This window comes from Oncorhynchus tshawytscha, linkage group LG04 (genome assembly GCF_018296145.1).
Source record: "Oncorhynchus tshawytscha isolate Ot180627B linkage group LG04, Otsh_v2.0, whole genome shotgun sequence".
In the NCBI taxonomy this organism is placed as follows: domain Eukaryota; kingdom Metazoa; phylum Chordata; class Actinopteri; order Salmoniformes; family Salmonidae; genus Oncorhynchus; species Oncorhynchus tshawytscha.
Genome location: NC_056432.1, coordinates 71388166 through 71404176, shown reverse-complemented (window position 1 = coordinate 71404176; position 16011 = coordinate 71388166). Strand labels below are relative to the sequence as shown.

Genomic DNA, 16011 nt, shown 5'->3' with positions numbered 1-16011 from the left:
CGGATTACTATTTCAATAAATGTGAGGTTGTCTTCTCTGGATTACCTTTACAGATAAGGCTGAGTATTAAATATCAAACCGGTAGGGGGCAGTAGAAAAAAATGTGCCATGGTTTGGAGCATCGACGAGTTGACGTGTTTTGCCAGCTGACAACGACAGCACGTTCACAGTGGAGCTAGCTAGCCATGTAAACAATCATTCTGCAACTCACAGGCACCGGAGTCTGTGTATTGATGTGATTTGAATGTAACTGAAGGAGTGGGACGGTCGTTTGATTTTTGTTGTTTTATGTCGCCCCCCTTCCCGAAATTGAAATATTTGTGGTGTCAATACCATGTACTGTAGGTAGCGGCAATACACCAAGGTGTATGTATAGTCTGTCAATACAACTTTGAAGAAGAAGAATCATTCTGCAAATTCGGCAGTATTTATACATGAATGACGGTAAATATTTGTATAAATATACACATTTCTGAGAAGTATAGAAGATGGGCTGAGCTAAAAATAATAATAATAATAATAATTGCTTGCTAGGTAGCAGCAAGTCAGCTCAACATATCTCCTATGTAGTACTGTACTAGCTAGCTGCAACAGCCATTGTTGTAGACGTTCCTGTTTCACTTCAGTCTGGTCAGATATAGGCATTGCTTTTATAGCTACATTTGAATTATATAGACCAACTTCCTCTATATATGTTCTAGTGCACTTTGCAGCAGTGAAGGGGTCCACAGCAACTTTGATGCAACTGTGAACAACATCATCATGGCTTCGAGCTTCGCCCCACCGAAACTGGCTAATTTCATTCTCACAGAGAGGCTGGGCAGTGGCACCTATGCGACAGTTTACAAAGCCTATAGAAAGGTACGCCATTCGTTGCAGACCGAGTTAGCTAGCTACTAAGCACAACTACTTGCATAAACAACACAAGTAAATAGTAGCAACTTCCCTAATAGAAATGACCGTTTTAAGACTTCCCCTGTAGCCTGGCTTCCAAACTGATATCATGTCCCATTGTTCAGACTACTGGATCTGTGTGTGCAGGGGGACAACCGGGAGGTGGTGGCAGTGAAGGTGGTTGGGAAGAAGACTCTGAACAAGGTGTCTATGGAGAACCTGCTGACTGAGATAGAGATCCTGAAAACTGTTCGCCACCCTCACATTGTTCAGCTGAAGGACTTTCAGGTTTACAATCAGTTTAATATTTAATCAGCCCAATATTTAATCAGCCAATCCCCACTCATATAAGTACTTTTCATATAGGCTATCCTGACTCACATTGCTTGCCAGACAAGAGAGCACAAGCTGATCTGGGACTCAGCAGGCTACATTTCATATCCTTGTCTGAGTGAATTGAGTCTAATCGTGTTCTCTGCCATTGGTCAGTGGGACAGTGAAAACATCTATCTGATCCTGGAGTGGTGTTCTGGTGGGGACCTGTCCCGTTTCATCCACAGTAGGCGCTTGCTACCTGAGAGGGTGGCTCGGCTCTTCCTGCAGCAGATAGGTGAGTCACACCAGAGTCAGTGGTGCGTTGGGTATAAGTAACCTACATTATTTAGAGAACTATTTAATGACGTTGAGCAGTTCTCTCTCTCTTCCACTATCTCTCTCTCTCTTTCTCTCTCTCCCACTGAAATCAATTCAATTCAGAAGACTTTATTGACATGGCAAGTTATATTACTTACATAGTCAAAGTATACATATAACAAAAAATGGTGGGACCAACAGCAATAAGGCACTCTCTCTCTTACTCCCTCTTCTCTTGCTACATGTCTGAAAACAGCCTGCGCTCTTCAGTTTCTCCATAATCATAACATCTCACATCTGGACCTGAAACCCCAGAACATTCTGCTCAATGGTTCTGTTCTTAAACTAGCAGGTACAGCACACTGGCAAGTGCCACAATCACACTTACATACAGTATTCCTTATGGTCACATTTCTATCTTTATTCATATTTTGCATTTCATCACCATGGGACTGTGATATAGCTGCAAAATCATAGCAGTGCCAATATGCCAGAGGGTATTGGTGGCACTGTCTCTGCACTTTTCAGTTGTGACATTTAAAATGATGGAATGCAACAGTTGCACCACTGAATCATGCATTAGAGGATTTTGTAATGCTGATCCAAGTATTACCAGGTGTATCAAAGTCTTGACTGAGACTAGTCTAGGGCACTGAGCATTAAAACATTTTTGCCCTATGCTGTTGTCAGATTTTGGCTTTGCGAGTTACATGTCTCCGTGGGATGAGCAGAGTGCTCTGAGGGGCTCTCCTCTCTACATGGCCCCTGAGATGGTGTGTCGACGGCAGTATGACTCCAGGGTCGACCTCTGGTCTGTGGGAGTCATCCTGTATGGTAAGAGCACAGATTTAAATGGATAACTATCTCATCTCTCCGTGCAATTAAATAGAACACTATCTCCTCAAGAACACTCTATGATCTCTTAAGCACAAACCAGACATTTCAGTGACATCAAACTTCAACGTTACTGCTTTGAATGCCAAAGATGGTTTAAGTTTATATTGCTTTCTCACTTATTCTTATTATTTATTTGTTGTTCTTACTTCTGTATGTAGAGACACTATTTGGCCGGGCACCATTTGCCTCCAGATCCTATGCTGAACTGGAGGAGAAGATCCGCAGTGACAAGCCCATCGAGGTAAGCTCTGTTACATCTATCTAAAGAAATGTGTGGTAGCAATGATTGTTCATTCTGTGACTGCTGTTAGAAGAATCATTCTTTCCCCTGTGAGTATATTTTCCACCACATGGTGGCACACTTTCCCAATAAACCTTATCTCACAGTGCTTTCTTGTTGAAAGGGACACTCCTGTGCCGGAGTGGGTACTACAGTCTCCTCCTCAATCCAGTGGTCAGGACAGAGTGTAATTAGTTGGAAGATAGATATAATTTATTAGACCATTTAAAAAATATAATTCCAGCCACAAGTGGAAACACTGCATTTAAAATCATCAAGGATAACACAAAGTATGTGTTGCAACTTCTTCTAAAAACGTTATGTTGTGTGTCTCAGCTGCCTGCAGGGGCCAGAGTGTCCAGGAACTGCAGGGACTTACTGCTGCGGCTGCTGGACAGGGACCCTGACACCCGCCTCACCTTCACTCAGTTCTTCTCCCACCCCTGGGTGGACCTCGAGCACATGCCCAATGCAGAGAGCCTGGGGAAAGCGGTGTGTGCGCATGTGTGGGTGCATGCGGGTGTGTGAAAGAGAGTTAGATGTATTGGTGTGACTCCCTGTCTGTCTCCTCTTGCAGAAGGATCTGGTCCTGAAAGCTGTTCAGAAGGACCAGGAGGGGGATAGATCAGCTGCTCTGTCTCTGTACTGCAGCTCACTAGAGCACTTTGTCCCCGCCATTCACTGTAAGAGCAACATGCACTGCCCCTACCTGCCACAATCACAACTTCTCTCAGGTCTCTCATCTATATAATGTCTAATTCCGTACCACAGTCCAACATCAACTGAAAAGTGATACAAGCTCACAGAACTGGAGATGATGATAATAATAATCATAATAATAATCAGAACACTATTGGTAACTGTCTAAGGAATGTATCTTCTCTCCCCTTTCCAGATGAGACAGACAGACTGCGTAAAGATGCCCTTAGGCAAAAGGTACAGAGTACAAGTATATTTGGTCTATTGTATTTTCATACCCTAAAGGCTGGACTGAAATTATTTCAATAACATCTGGCATGGATGAAAAACACATGCTACGGATGACATCATAGAATGAAGTGAACGACAGCAATATAAACCCCTACTGCAGGTTAGTCAGTACGTGTCCAGGGCAGAGGAGCTGAAAGCTCTGGTGTCTGCAGACAACAGCCTCTGCTTTGAGCAGTTCAAGTCCACCAGAGACATCCTGAGAGGTAATACAGCTATCTTTACCCGTTGTACATCATAAATACCGTATTTCATGACCCTTATATAGAGGACCTAATTTAAACGCTACTTTATTTGAAGAGAACCTTCATAAGGACTTGATAACACATTCATAACTCAGAAGGAGCACGTTATCAAGTGTAACTGGGTATTGAAAAGTACCTAGAGGCGGTGTTCTGAGAAGGCCTCAGGTCCTTCTCTCTCTCTCCTCTCTCTCCTCTCACTCTCTCCTCGCTCTCTCCTCTCTTCTCTCTCACTCTCTCTCTCCTCTCTCACTCTCTCCTCTCTCGCTCTCCTCTCTTGCTCTCTCTCTCCTGTCCTCTCTCTCTTCTCTCTCTCCTTTCTCTCCTCTCTTCTCTCTTTTCTCTCTCTCCTCTCACTCTCTCTTCTCTCTCTACTCTCTCCTCTCTCAATCTCTCCTCTCTCTCTGTCTCTCTCCTCTCTCCTCTCTCTCTCTCTCTCTCTCGCTCTCTCTCTTTCTCAGAGATGTCCCGTGACCAACCACGGGTGCTGGCTGCTCTGGAGCTGGCATCTACAGCCATCGCCATGGTAAGCTGAGGGGACTGGTTAGCATGAGCAGGCCATGATGATGGAGCTCAGGGGAGACTACCAGAGAGGAGTGAGAGGGTGGTAGTGGCTTGTAGATGCTGTCTACAGCAGGATGGATTGAAGGCTGCTGCTATGGGATCTGGGGGCTTTCTTGAGAGTGGACTACTATGCCATAGTGGGACGTCTTCCCTTTTCATAACACACTTGTATTCCATTCCAGGAGGAGAATGGGATAGAGGACCATGATACACTGGCTCTGTACCAGCAGAGTCTGGGAGAACTACTGCTAGTCCTGGCAGGTAAGGTCAGCTCACTGAAAATCCCACATAGACTATATTAGTCCTTTCGATGGGGGAAAACAATGAGTCAGTCATCTATGCCACATACAGCGTCTGCTGCATGGACTCTAATAAACACAGGTGTGATTTTACAACCCTGCAGGGAGTCCGGGAGTAACACAGTAATCCAATCTCCAGAATTAAGAGACTATTACATCAGAGACCGCAGCAGAGCCTGCCCTGAGTGTCTGCTGTGTCTCCAGCCCTCAGCTTTGGCTGGCTGTTATTGTTATTAAAAGAGAGACGGTGGCAGTGGTGGCCCATAATGGTCTCCTCTCCTCGGCGCTCTGGCTCAGTGTCTGTATGTGGACTAGACTCCTCTAGGCTGTGGCCTGGTCTCTATTAGCCCTGACTCCACATGACCTCATCTGGGAGATGGTCCTAGTGGTGGAGGGAGGCAAGGCAGGCAGGCGGGATGGGGATGATGATGCTGGAGCCAGATGTGGCTTTGAGCTGTGGATGAGACCTGGTGCCAGCGCCCTGTGTGTGGTATAGAGCCGCTCGCTGCCATCTGGTTCCCATTGAGAGCCCAACAGTTAATTTCTCAGTGTTATTACACACTGGAAACAAATAAAAACTATTATCTATCTTAATAGAGAAGAGATGGCTTGAGTCGTTAAATAGTCATGATGGATCGGGGGAACGGGACCGTGGCACGTCAGCGAGACCAGGGGACTGTGGGATAAAACATTGTCCCTTTTGTCTCGCTATAGCCTTTGGTTGATTACATTCCCTTCCCAGAATGCCTTGCTGCTGGAGAACTGGTCCCCTCCTCAGGCAGGCTAATTGAAGAAAGGCTGCTTCAGTTTCAATGGTTCCCCCTGAGCCTCAGTGGGCTATCACAACCAAACTGGCTCGGTAAATTACCCACTCTTGTGCAAACATGGTGATTGGGAGAGCAGTGATTAATCTCTTTATATTCTCTCCACCCACCCTCCTTCCTTCTCTTTCTCCCTCTCCTCCCCCTCTATGTCTGTCTTCCAGCTGAAGCCCAGGGGCGCCGGAGAGAGTTGCTCCACGGTGAGGTGAGTTACTGGGGATGAGAGGGTTTCGGTGAGTTACTGGGGGTGAGGTGGATGAGAGGGTTTAGGTGAGTTACTGGGGGTGAGGTGGATGAGAGTGTTTCGGTGAGTTACTGGGGGTGAGGTGGATGAGAGGGTTTAGGTGAGTTACTGGGGGGGTGAGGTGGATGAGAGGGTTTCGGTGAGTTACTGGGGGTGAGGTGGATGAGAGGGTTTAGGTGAGTTACTGGGGGTGAGGTGGATGAGAGGGTTTAGGTGAGTTACTGGGGGTGAGGTGGATGAGAGGGTTTAGGTGAGTTACTGGGGGTGAGGTGGATGAGAGGGTTTAGGTGAGAATGTGAGGTAAGGGGGTGAGGAGAGACCTGGTTCAGTGCTCACCATAACAGCACAGAGCACCTGAAGACATATACACACCAGGTCTCTGAGATCAAACAAGCACAGCTATATCTGGGACACAACACCCAGGAGCATTCTCTGGTAGTCACGTGAATGTTTCCCTGAATAAAAGCTACTAACGTAATAGATCAGTGACACTGCAGTTTGGTGTACATATATCACCCATATACCGGCTAATTCTAGGGCTACAATACCTCCTTTGCCAATTGGCCTGGACCCTTTATTGTCGACACGGAGCCCCTCCGATCCATCACGACTGGACTGCCGACGTGATCGCCCAATATGGTCTCAACAGGCTATTCTGTTACGATGTCGCCGAAGGACCATCTACTAGCCCCGGCCCGCTAGCTTTTCTGAACGCTGTGTCCCCTACTCGCCTAGCTTAGTAGTGACTACTGAACTGCACCCTGATTCACCTATTGCTGCTCTTTTGACCCTATGATCACTCGGCTACACAGCTGATGCCCCCTGGACTGTTTCAATAATAGGTCATTTTGTTTACCTGTCGGCCCCAGCCTCGAACTCAGGTCCTGTATATACTTAACTGACCCGCTCTGTCCGTTCATCCCCATTTACCCGTTGTTGTCTTAACTCTCCTGATCAACACCTGTGATTGCTATATGCCTTTCTCTGTCAATATGCCTTGTCTACTGTTGTCTTGGCTAGTTCTTACTGTTTTTATTACACTGTAGAGCCCTCAGTCCCGCTCAAAATGCTTTAGATAACTCTTTTGTCCCACCCCACACACATGCAGAGACCTCACCTGGCTTAACTGGTGCCTCCAGAGACGAAACCTCTCTCATCATCACTCAACGCCTAGGTTTACTTCCACTGTACTCACATCCTACTATATCAGGCCCAGTAATCTGCTCCTTTTATTCGCTGTTCCCGACCAGTTCTTATAGCCTTTAGCCGTACCCTTATCCTACTCCTCCTCCTCTGTTCCTCTGGTGATGTAGAGGTTAACCCAGGCCCTGTAGCCACCCCTATTCCCCAGGCGCTATCATTTGTTGACTTCTGTAACCGTAAAAGCCTTGGTTTCATGCATGTTAACATCAGAAGCCTCCTCCCCAAGTTTTTTTCTTACTGCTTTAGCACACTCCGCCAACCCTGATGTCCTAGCCGTGTCTGAATCCTGGCTTAGGAAGGCCACCAAAATTCTGAAATTTTCACCCCAAACTATAACATTTTCCACCAAGATAAAACTGCCTAAGATAAAACTCCACCAAGATAAAACTGCCAGAGGCTTTATGCCTCTCTCTGTCAATATGCCTTGTCTACTGCTGTCTTGGCTAGTTCTTACTGTTTTTATTTCACTATAGAGCCCTCAGTCCCACTCAAAATACTTTCGATAACTCCTTTGTCCCACCCCACACACATGCGGAGATCTCACCTGGCTTAACTGGTGCCTCCAGAGACGAAACCTCTCTCATCGTCACTCAACGCCTAGGTTTACCTCCACTATACTCACATCCTACCATATCCTTGTCTGTGCATTCACTCAACGCCTAGGTTTACCTCCACTGTACTCACATCCTACCATATCCTTGTCTGTACATTATACCTTGAATCTATTCTACCACGCCCAGAAATCTGCTCCTTTTATTCGCTGTTCCCGACCAGTTCTTATAGTCTTTAGCCGTACCCTTATCCTACTCCTCCTCCTCCTCTGTTCCTCTGGTGATGTAGAGGTTAACCCAGGCCCTGTAGCCACCCCTATTCCCCAGGCGCTATCATTTGTTGACTTCTGTAACCGTAAAAGCCTTGGTTTCATGCATGTTAACATCAGAAGCCTCCTCCCTAAGTTTTTTTTCTCTCACTGCTTTAGCACACTCCACCAACCCTGATGTCCTAGCCGTGTCTGAATCCTGGCTTAGAAAGGCCACCAAAATTCTGAAATTTCTATCCCCAAATATAACATTTTCCACCAAGATAAAACTGCCAAAGGGGTGGAGTTAGCCTTACCGCTTGTTATAGACCCCCCTCATCCCCCAGCTGTGCCCTGGACACCATATGTGAATTAATTGCCCACCATTTATCTTCAGAGTTTGTACTGTTAGGTGACCTAAACCGGGATATGCTTAACACCCCGGCCGTCCTACAATCTATGCTAGATGCCCTCAATCTCACACAAATTATTATGGAACCTACCAGGTACAACACTAAATCCGTAAACACAGGCACCCTCATAGATATCATCCTGACCAACCTGCCCTCAAAATACACCTCTGATGTCTTCACCCAGAATCTCAGGGATCACAGCCTCATTGCCTGCGTCCGTAATGGGTCCGCGGTCAAACGACCACCCCTCATCACTGTCAAACGCTCCCTAAAACACTTCAGCGAGTAGGCCTTTCTAATTCGCCTGGCCCGGGTATCCTGGAAGGATATTGACCTGGATGCCTGGTTATTCCTTAAGTGTTTTCCTCAACATCTTAAATAAGCATGCCCCATTCAAAAAATGTAGAACTAAGAATAGATATAGCCCTTGGTTCACTCCAGACCTGACTGCCCTCGACCAGCACAAAAACAACCTGTGGCGTACTGCATTAGCATCAAATAGCCCCCGCTATATGCAACTTTTCAGGGAGGTTAGGACCAATATACACAGGCAGTTAGGAAAGCAAAGGCTAGCTTTTTCAAACATAAATTTGCATCCTGTAGCACAAACTCCAAAACGTTCTGGGACACTGTAAAGTCCATGGCGAATAAGAGCACCTCCTCCCAGCTGCCCACTGCACTGAGGCTAGGAAACACTATCACCACTGATAAATCTACGATAATCGAGAATTTCAATAAGCATTTTTCTACGGCTGGCTGGCCATGCCTTCCACCTGGCCACCCCTACCCCGGTCAATAGCTCTGCATCCCCCACAGCAACTTGCCCAAGCCTCCCCATTTCTCCTTCACCCAAATCCAGATAGCTGATGTTCTGAAAGAGCTGCAAAATCTGGACCCCAACGAATCAGCTGGGCTAGACAATCTGGACCCTCTCTTTCTAAAATTATCCGCCTCAGTTGTTGCAACCCCTATTACTAGCCTGTTCAACCTCTCTTTCGTATTGTCCGAGATCCCCAAAGATTGGAAAGCTACCGCGGTCATCCCCCTCTTCAAAGGGGGAGACACTCTAGACCCAAACTGTTACAGACTTCGATCTTGCAGGTAGCCTAGTGGTTAGAGCGTTGGACTAGTAACCGAAAGGTTGCAAGATCGAATCCTGAGCTGACAAGGTAAAAATCTGTCATTCTGCCCCTGCACAATGCAGTTAACCCACTGTTCCTAGGCCATCATTGAAAATAAGAATTTGTTCTTAACTGACTTGCCTAGTAAAATAAAATAAAAATCTATCCTACCCTGCCTTTCTAAAGTCTTCGAAAGCCAAGTTAACAAACAGATCACCGAACGTTTTGAATCCCACCGTATCTTGTCCGCTATGCAATCTGGGTGCACCTCAGCCACGCTTAAGGTCCTAAGCGATATCATAACCGCCATCGGTTACTGTGCAGCCGTATTCATCGACCTGGCCAAGGCTTTCGACTCTGTCAATCACCGTATTCTTAGCGGCAGACTCAACAACCTTGGTTTCTCAAGTGACTGCCTCGCCTGGTTCATCAACTACTTCTCAGATAGAGCAGTGTCTCAAATCAGAGGGCCTGTTGTCCAGACCTCTGGCAGTCTCTATGGGGCTGCCACAGGGTTAAATTCCTGGCTGACTCTTTTCTCTGTATACATCAATGATGTCGCTCTTGCTGCTGGTGATTCTCTGATATACTTCTGGTCCTTCTTTGGACACTGTGTTAACAAACCTCCAGACGAACTTCAATGCCGTACAACTCTCCTTCCGTGGCCTCCAACTGCTCTTAAATGCAAGTCAAACTAAATACATGCTCATCAACCGATCGCTGCCCTTCACCTGCCCCCCCGTCCAGAATCACTACTCTGGATGGTTCTGACAAAGTACAAAATACAAAATAGCCTCCAAGCCTCTACAAAATAGCCTCCAAGGCTATTCAGCAAATTGGATGTAGTCCATCACAGCGCCACCCGTTTTGTCACCAATGCCCCATATACTACCCACCACTGCAACCTGTGTGCTCTCGTTGGCTGGCCCTAGCTTCATATTCGTATGAAAACCCACTGGCTCCAGGTCATCTATAAGTCTTTGCTTGGGAAAGCCCCGCCGTATCTCAGCTCACTGGTCACGATAGCAGCACCCAACCTTAGCACACACTCCAGCAGGTATATTTCACTCGTCATCCCCGAAGCCAACTCCTCCTTTGGCCGCCTTTCCTTCCAGTTCTCTGCTGCCAATGACTGGAACGAATTGCAAAAATCACTGAAGCTGGAGACTTATATTTCCCTCACTAAGCATCAGCTGTCAGAGCAGCTTACAGATCATTGCACCTGTACATAGCCCATCTGTAAATAGCCCCCCAACTACCTCATTCCCATATTGTTATTTATTTTTTGCTCCTTTGCACCCAAGTATCTCTACTTGCACATTCATCTTCTGCACATCTATCACTCCAGTGTTTAATTTCTAAATTGTAATTATTTTGCCACTATGGCCTATTTATTGCCTTACCTCCCTAATCTTACTACATTTGCACACACTGTAAATATACTTTTCTATTGTGTTATTGACTGTATGTTTGTTTATTCCATGTGTAACTCTGTGTTGTTGTTTGTGTCGCACTGCTTTGCTTTATCTTGGCCAGGTCGCAGTAGTAAATGAGAACTTGTTCTCAACTGGCCTACCTGGTTAAATAAAGGTGAAATAAAAAAAAATCTATAACAATGTCAGTCATATGACACTATAATGGTATCCACTGCACTAGCAATGGTCAGGTGAAATAGCCAAGCCTTTCCCTTGACATTTAGTTGGAGAGGTATACTCTTACAACAGTTACTTCAGTTAGTTTGACTGTATTAATATTCAGTGGTAAAGGAAAGTTAGTGTTTTGAGCATTTGTTTTGCAAGCAACCAGGTCAACAACACACAACAATGTTTCAACAACAAACCCCAGAGGGAGAGAGATTTAAAGCTGGGCTCACAGACCTCCCTATTTGAAGTTTTATGGGCGCTTGGCTTAAGTAAATTCAGATGCGGCTGTAATAATCGAACGCTGGGGAGGACTGCAGATCAAAAGCATGTGTGTGAGAACACAAAGAGCCCCGACTGCAGTTAGGAATGGTCTCCATGTGTGTTGGTTCATCTCTTGAGCACAGTTCAGCCTTTCTTAACTCAGGGCTGTAATTCCCAGTTCAATATGCCTGGACTTATCATATAAGAACACCAACCTTGAAATAGTTGGAAGGTTAATACATTAATATTACAGCTGTAATCTTACTTTGGGTGTGATTTGATAGTATTACAGCCTTGGTGCTGAGGTTAATATGATATAAAATGTTGGGAGTCTGGGTGGATGCAGCCGCCTCTGTCTCGGTCAGGATGATTATTCTACCACAACAGATCTGTCTTTTAAAGGGTCATTATAGGAAGCCATCCACCTTGGTCTACCCTCATCATGACCATCATCATCACCATCACCAGACGTCATAGATAGGAGAATGTGAATGACTGTGGATGGATTACATACTAAACACCACCTCTCACTTTGCAGATCAAGAGCCTAATGACCAGAGCTGAATACCTCAAAGAACAGATCAAGGTAGGAATGGCGATGACTTGACTTTAGATATTAGTAGATATAAAAATCCCACGCTAACATTTTGGCCCATGATTTTGAGTCTTTTTGTGTCTTTCAGATGCTAGAGACCCAAAAAGACGTGTCAATGGATAGAGAGCCTCTATCAGAATCTGTGAGAAGTTGTGAGTATTATTGTGAGGATAGCATAGTATTCACATTTCCCCTTAGATATTGTGTACGTGCTGGTGTAGGGGTGTGCGTCACAGAACGTCCCAGCACAGGGGCTTGCAGCTAAGCAGACTGGTCTTAACCAGGGGTTAAGTGAGAAGCTGTAATGAAATGTCCCTTCAGTGGAGGTTTAACCACTACTAAAATACAAGCTGTTGTCTTACCATGCTGGCCTCCCCGTATGAGCATCTGGTTCTTTGATTTCAGCTCAGTCCTGCACAGCGCTGGGCTGCTCTGCCCTCTGACCTATAAAACCCACCTTGTGAAAGTGAGACTTGGTTATAACCAAGGAGAATGACCCCCCCCCCCAGTCACAACACACACATACAGAACACAAACATGCACAATGCACACACTTGGACAACACACACACTAGCTGCGAGGGAGGGAGTTAGTTGATATATAGTAGAGCCAGACAATATCCTGTTTCGAGTTAGAAATTCCAGAGGAATTATGTGCAAAGGGGGTTCAATGAATTTGGAACAGATTCAGGTTTCATAAACATGGCTTGTTACGTTGCTGTTATTTTAACACACCGGCGGCCACAGTCAGCCATGTCATGTTGGCAGCTCTCCAGCTGGAGGGGTCACAGCAATGCCCAAGACTGTCTGGCTGGTGACCTTAAACTACTACTACGCTAACTACAAACAAAGCAGTAAAGTCTAGGCCTAATGCTCTCAACTGTATCCTAAATGCCACCCTATTCCATACATAGCTCACTACTTTTGACCAGGCTGAACTATGTATGGAATAGGGTGCCATTTGGTACACAGCCTCAGTCTCTGAGCTTGTCCCATAATACAGGACAGTAATACAGCCATTATACCTTTTTATTGCCATGTGTATTGAATACATTGGAAATCTTAATTACTCAACAGAAATCTACTCACAGATCAGTACTGAGGTAAGCCATGTCTATATGATGATAGAGACTGCATTAACACATCTGTCTGTCGATGCTCGCCCTCCTTAGCATGCTGTGTGCAGTGAGCCAGCCTGGCAGTAGGAACCAGAGAGAGGGTCCATCGTGCCTGCGGAGCCCCATACCTCTGCACCTCTACGGGTCAGGCTAAGGAATTCCTCAGGCCTCTGAGACCATGGCCTCAGTAGTCTCGCATCACCGTACTCGGAAGTCTCAATCATCGCGCGGCTGTTGTTTCCCAACAAAAGTGAGAAAGCCTGGAAATGGAGGCTATGGCGTCAGAGACAATCTACTCTGTTATTACTCTGCCTGGACTTCAACTAGCAGCTTGTCAGCCTTGCATCCCCCTCACCAACACAACACAGAAGACTGTCAGAGTCTCCAGTCACTGCTCAGCCTCAAAGCCCTCCTGCCTAACCATTCATATGGAAAGGCTGGACAGCTTGTATGCTAATACTGTACTGTCATGATAAACTAGTGCTGTATCATGTTGTTGTGTTATGTTGCAGGATGAATAAGGGTAATAATGAGCCTCAAATGCTTCTAGTTGCAAAAGAGATGGCGACTCAGAATGGCTACCCAGCATAGCAAGTTTGTCGTCTGTAACTGAAGGGAGTTATTGAAATGTATCATGAATATTTGGGAAAGCCCTTCTGTCGCCCCACACACACACGCACACACACACACAAACGAAATCCCTTTTCTTTGGCCTGACCACAGCCTCACCACGCTCCCTCTGCTGATGGAGCAGCCTCTACCACTATGAGAGGAAAACTGGAGAGGTGCGGCTGCTGCCTTATTTACTCTGTAGACTTTCATTTACTTTTGGGTTGGCACCGGTCAGGATGAAGGCATACAGTAGCAGCTGTGAAGTCAAGGCGTGCGTCACAACTCAGCCTGCTTTAGTAGCCTGCCAAAAGGTTGGACATTTGGTGACAGGTTAAACCTTATTACTGTTGTGGCTCTTTTCCTTTCTGTTTGTTTTCAGTGAGCAAGGTTGTGTGCATGAATCTACTTTCAAGGGAACTTTTAGTATTTGTGAATATGCTGTATCATAGGAGGCGATCTGCTGTCTGTAATCAGGAAATGGAATGGTGTAACTGAAAAGGAAGAAATGTGTGTCGAATTGAGAACTGACAATTGTGTATTGTTTTTGTTGAAATATTTTGTATGGGTATGATTTTATAAAATATTTATTACCTTAAAAGGCTGATTCAATTGAATTAAAATGGCTATGTAATGTGTTGTCATGGCCTGTATTCATTGTGTTTTAAGATAAAGCCCAAGATTGAGTCAATTAAAATAGTGCCTTTGGAAAGTATTCAGACCTCTTGACTTTTTCCACATTTTGTTACATTACAGCCTTATTCTAAAATGGAATAAATAAATAAAATTCCTCAGCAATCTACACACAATACCCCATAATGATAAAGTGAAAACAGTTTTTTTTACATTTTTGCACTCATTAACAAAAAAAACATACCTTATTACATATGTATTCAGACCCTTTGCTATGAGACTCAATTGAGCTCAGGTGCATCCTGTTTCCATTGATCATTCTTGAGATGTTTCTACAACTTGATTGGAGTCCACCTGTGGTAAATTCAATTGATTGAACATTATTTGGAAAGGCACACGCCTGTTTATGTAAGGTCCCACAGTTGACAGTGCATGTCTGAGCAAAAACCAAGGCATCGAAGGAATTCATAGAGCTCCAAGACAAGTTTGTCGAGGCACAGATCTGGGGAAGGGTACCAAAACAAATCTGCAGCATTGAAGGTCCCCAAGAACACAGTGGCCTCCATCATTCTTAAATGGAAGAAGTTTGGAACCACCAAGACTCTTCCTAGAGCTGGCTGCCCGGACAAACTGAGCAATTGGGGGAGAAGGGCTTTGGTCAGGCAGGTGACCAAGAGCCCGATGGTCACACTGACAGAGCACTGGAGTTCCTCTGTGGAGATGAGAGAACCTTTCAGAAGGACAACCATCTCTGCAGCACTCCACCAATCAGGCCTTTATGGTAGAGTGGCCAGACGGAAGCCACTCTTCAGTAACTGGCACATGACAGCCTGCTTGGAGTTTGCCAAAAGGCACCTAAAGATTCTCAGACCATGAGAATCAAGATTCTGTGGTCTGATTAAACCAATATTGATCTCTTTGGCCTGAATGCCAAGTGTCACGTCTGGAGGAGACCTGGCACCATTCCTACGGTGAAGCATGGTGGTGCAGCATCATGCTGTGGGGATGTTTTTCAGTGGCAGGGACTGGGATTCTAGTCAGGATCGAGACAAAGATGAACAGAGCAAAGTACAGAGAGATCCTTGATTAAAACCTGCTCCAGAGTGCTCAGGACCTCAGACTGGGGCGATGGTTCACCTTCCACCAGGACAACGTCCCTAAGCACACAGCCAAAACTACGCAGGAGTGGCTTCGGGACAAGTCTCTGAATGTCCTTGAGTGGTCCAGCCAGAGCCCAGACTTGAACCCAATCGAACATCTCTGGAGAGACCTGAAAATAGCTGTGTAGCAACGCTCCCCCTCCAAACTGACAGAGCTTGAGTGGATCTGCAGAGAAGAATAGGAGAAACTCCACAAACACAGATATGCCAAGCTTGTAGTGTCACACCCAAGAAGACTCAAGGCTGTAATCTCTGCCAAAGGTGCTTCAACAAAGTACTGAGTAAATGATCTGAATACTTATGTAAATGTGATATTTCTGTTTTTAATTTTTAATACATGAGCAACAATTTCAAAAAACAGTTTTTGCTTTGACATTATGGGGTATTGTGTGTAGATTGATGAGGGGGGGGGGAAACAATGAATCAATTTTAGAATAAGGCTGTAACAAAATGTGGAAAAAGTCAAGTAGTCTGAATACTTTTTTCCGAAGGGACTGTACTTGTAGTTCGGGTTGAAATGTAAAGCTTGGTAAAATAACATTGTGGTCTGAGTGTAAGGTTTCATGGATGTCTTAGTGAGTCTGTCACTACCTGTT

At 45.5% G+C, this 16011-nt stretch overlaps 1 protein-coding gene across 5 annotated transcripts; it reads left to right on the top strand.

The window, feature by feature from the left end:
- The first annotated feature begins 121 nt into the window (after positions 1 to 121).
- LOC112249321 (serine/threonine-protein kinase ULK3) lies at positions 122 to 14337 on the top strand. Of its 5 annotated transcripts, none has more exons than XM_024419161.2 (17): positions 122 to 444; positions 702 to 861; positions 1042 to 1098; positions 1384 to 1504; positions 1784 to 1879; positions 2218 to 2361; positions 2583 to 2665; positions 3041 to 3196; positions 3282 to 3387; positions 3600 to 3640; positions 3795 to 3897; positions 4395 to 4459; positions 4680 to 4758; positions 5782 to 5822; positions 11840 to 11887; positions 11985 to 12048; positions 13068 to 14337. In XM_024419161.2, exons 2-17 carry the CDS (start codon positions 763 to 765, stop codon positions 13082 to 13084), a joined length of 1320 nt encoding a protein of 439 aa, XP_024274929.1. In that variant the 5' UTR covers positions 122 to 444; positions 702 to 762; the 3' UTR covers positions 13085 to 14337. The 5 variants fall into 5 exon arrangements, with proteins under 5 accessions (XP_024274929.1, XP_024274930.1, XP_024274926.1 ...); XM_024419158.2 differs by having other exon boundaries at positions 124 to 444; positions 1042 to 1182; XM_024419162.2 differs by lacking the exon at positions 1784 to 1879 and having other exon boundaries at positions 1042 to 1182.
- The last annotated feature ends 1674 nt before the right edge of the window (positions 14338 to 16011 follow it).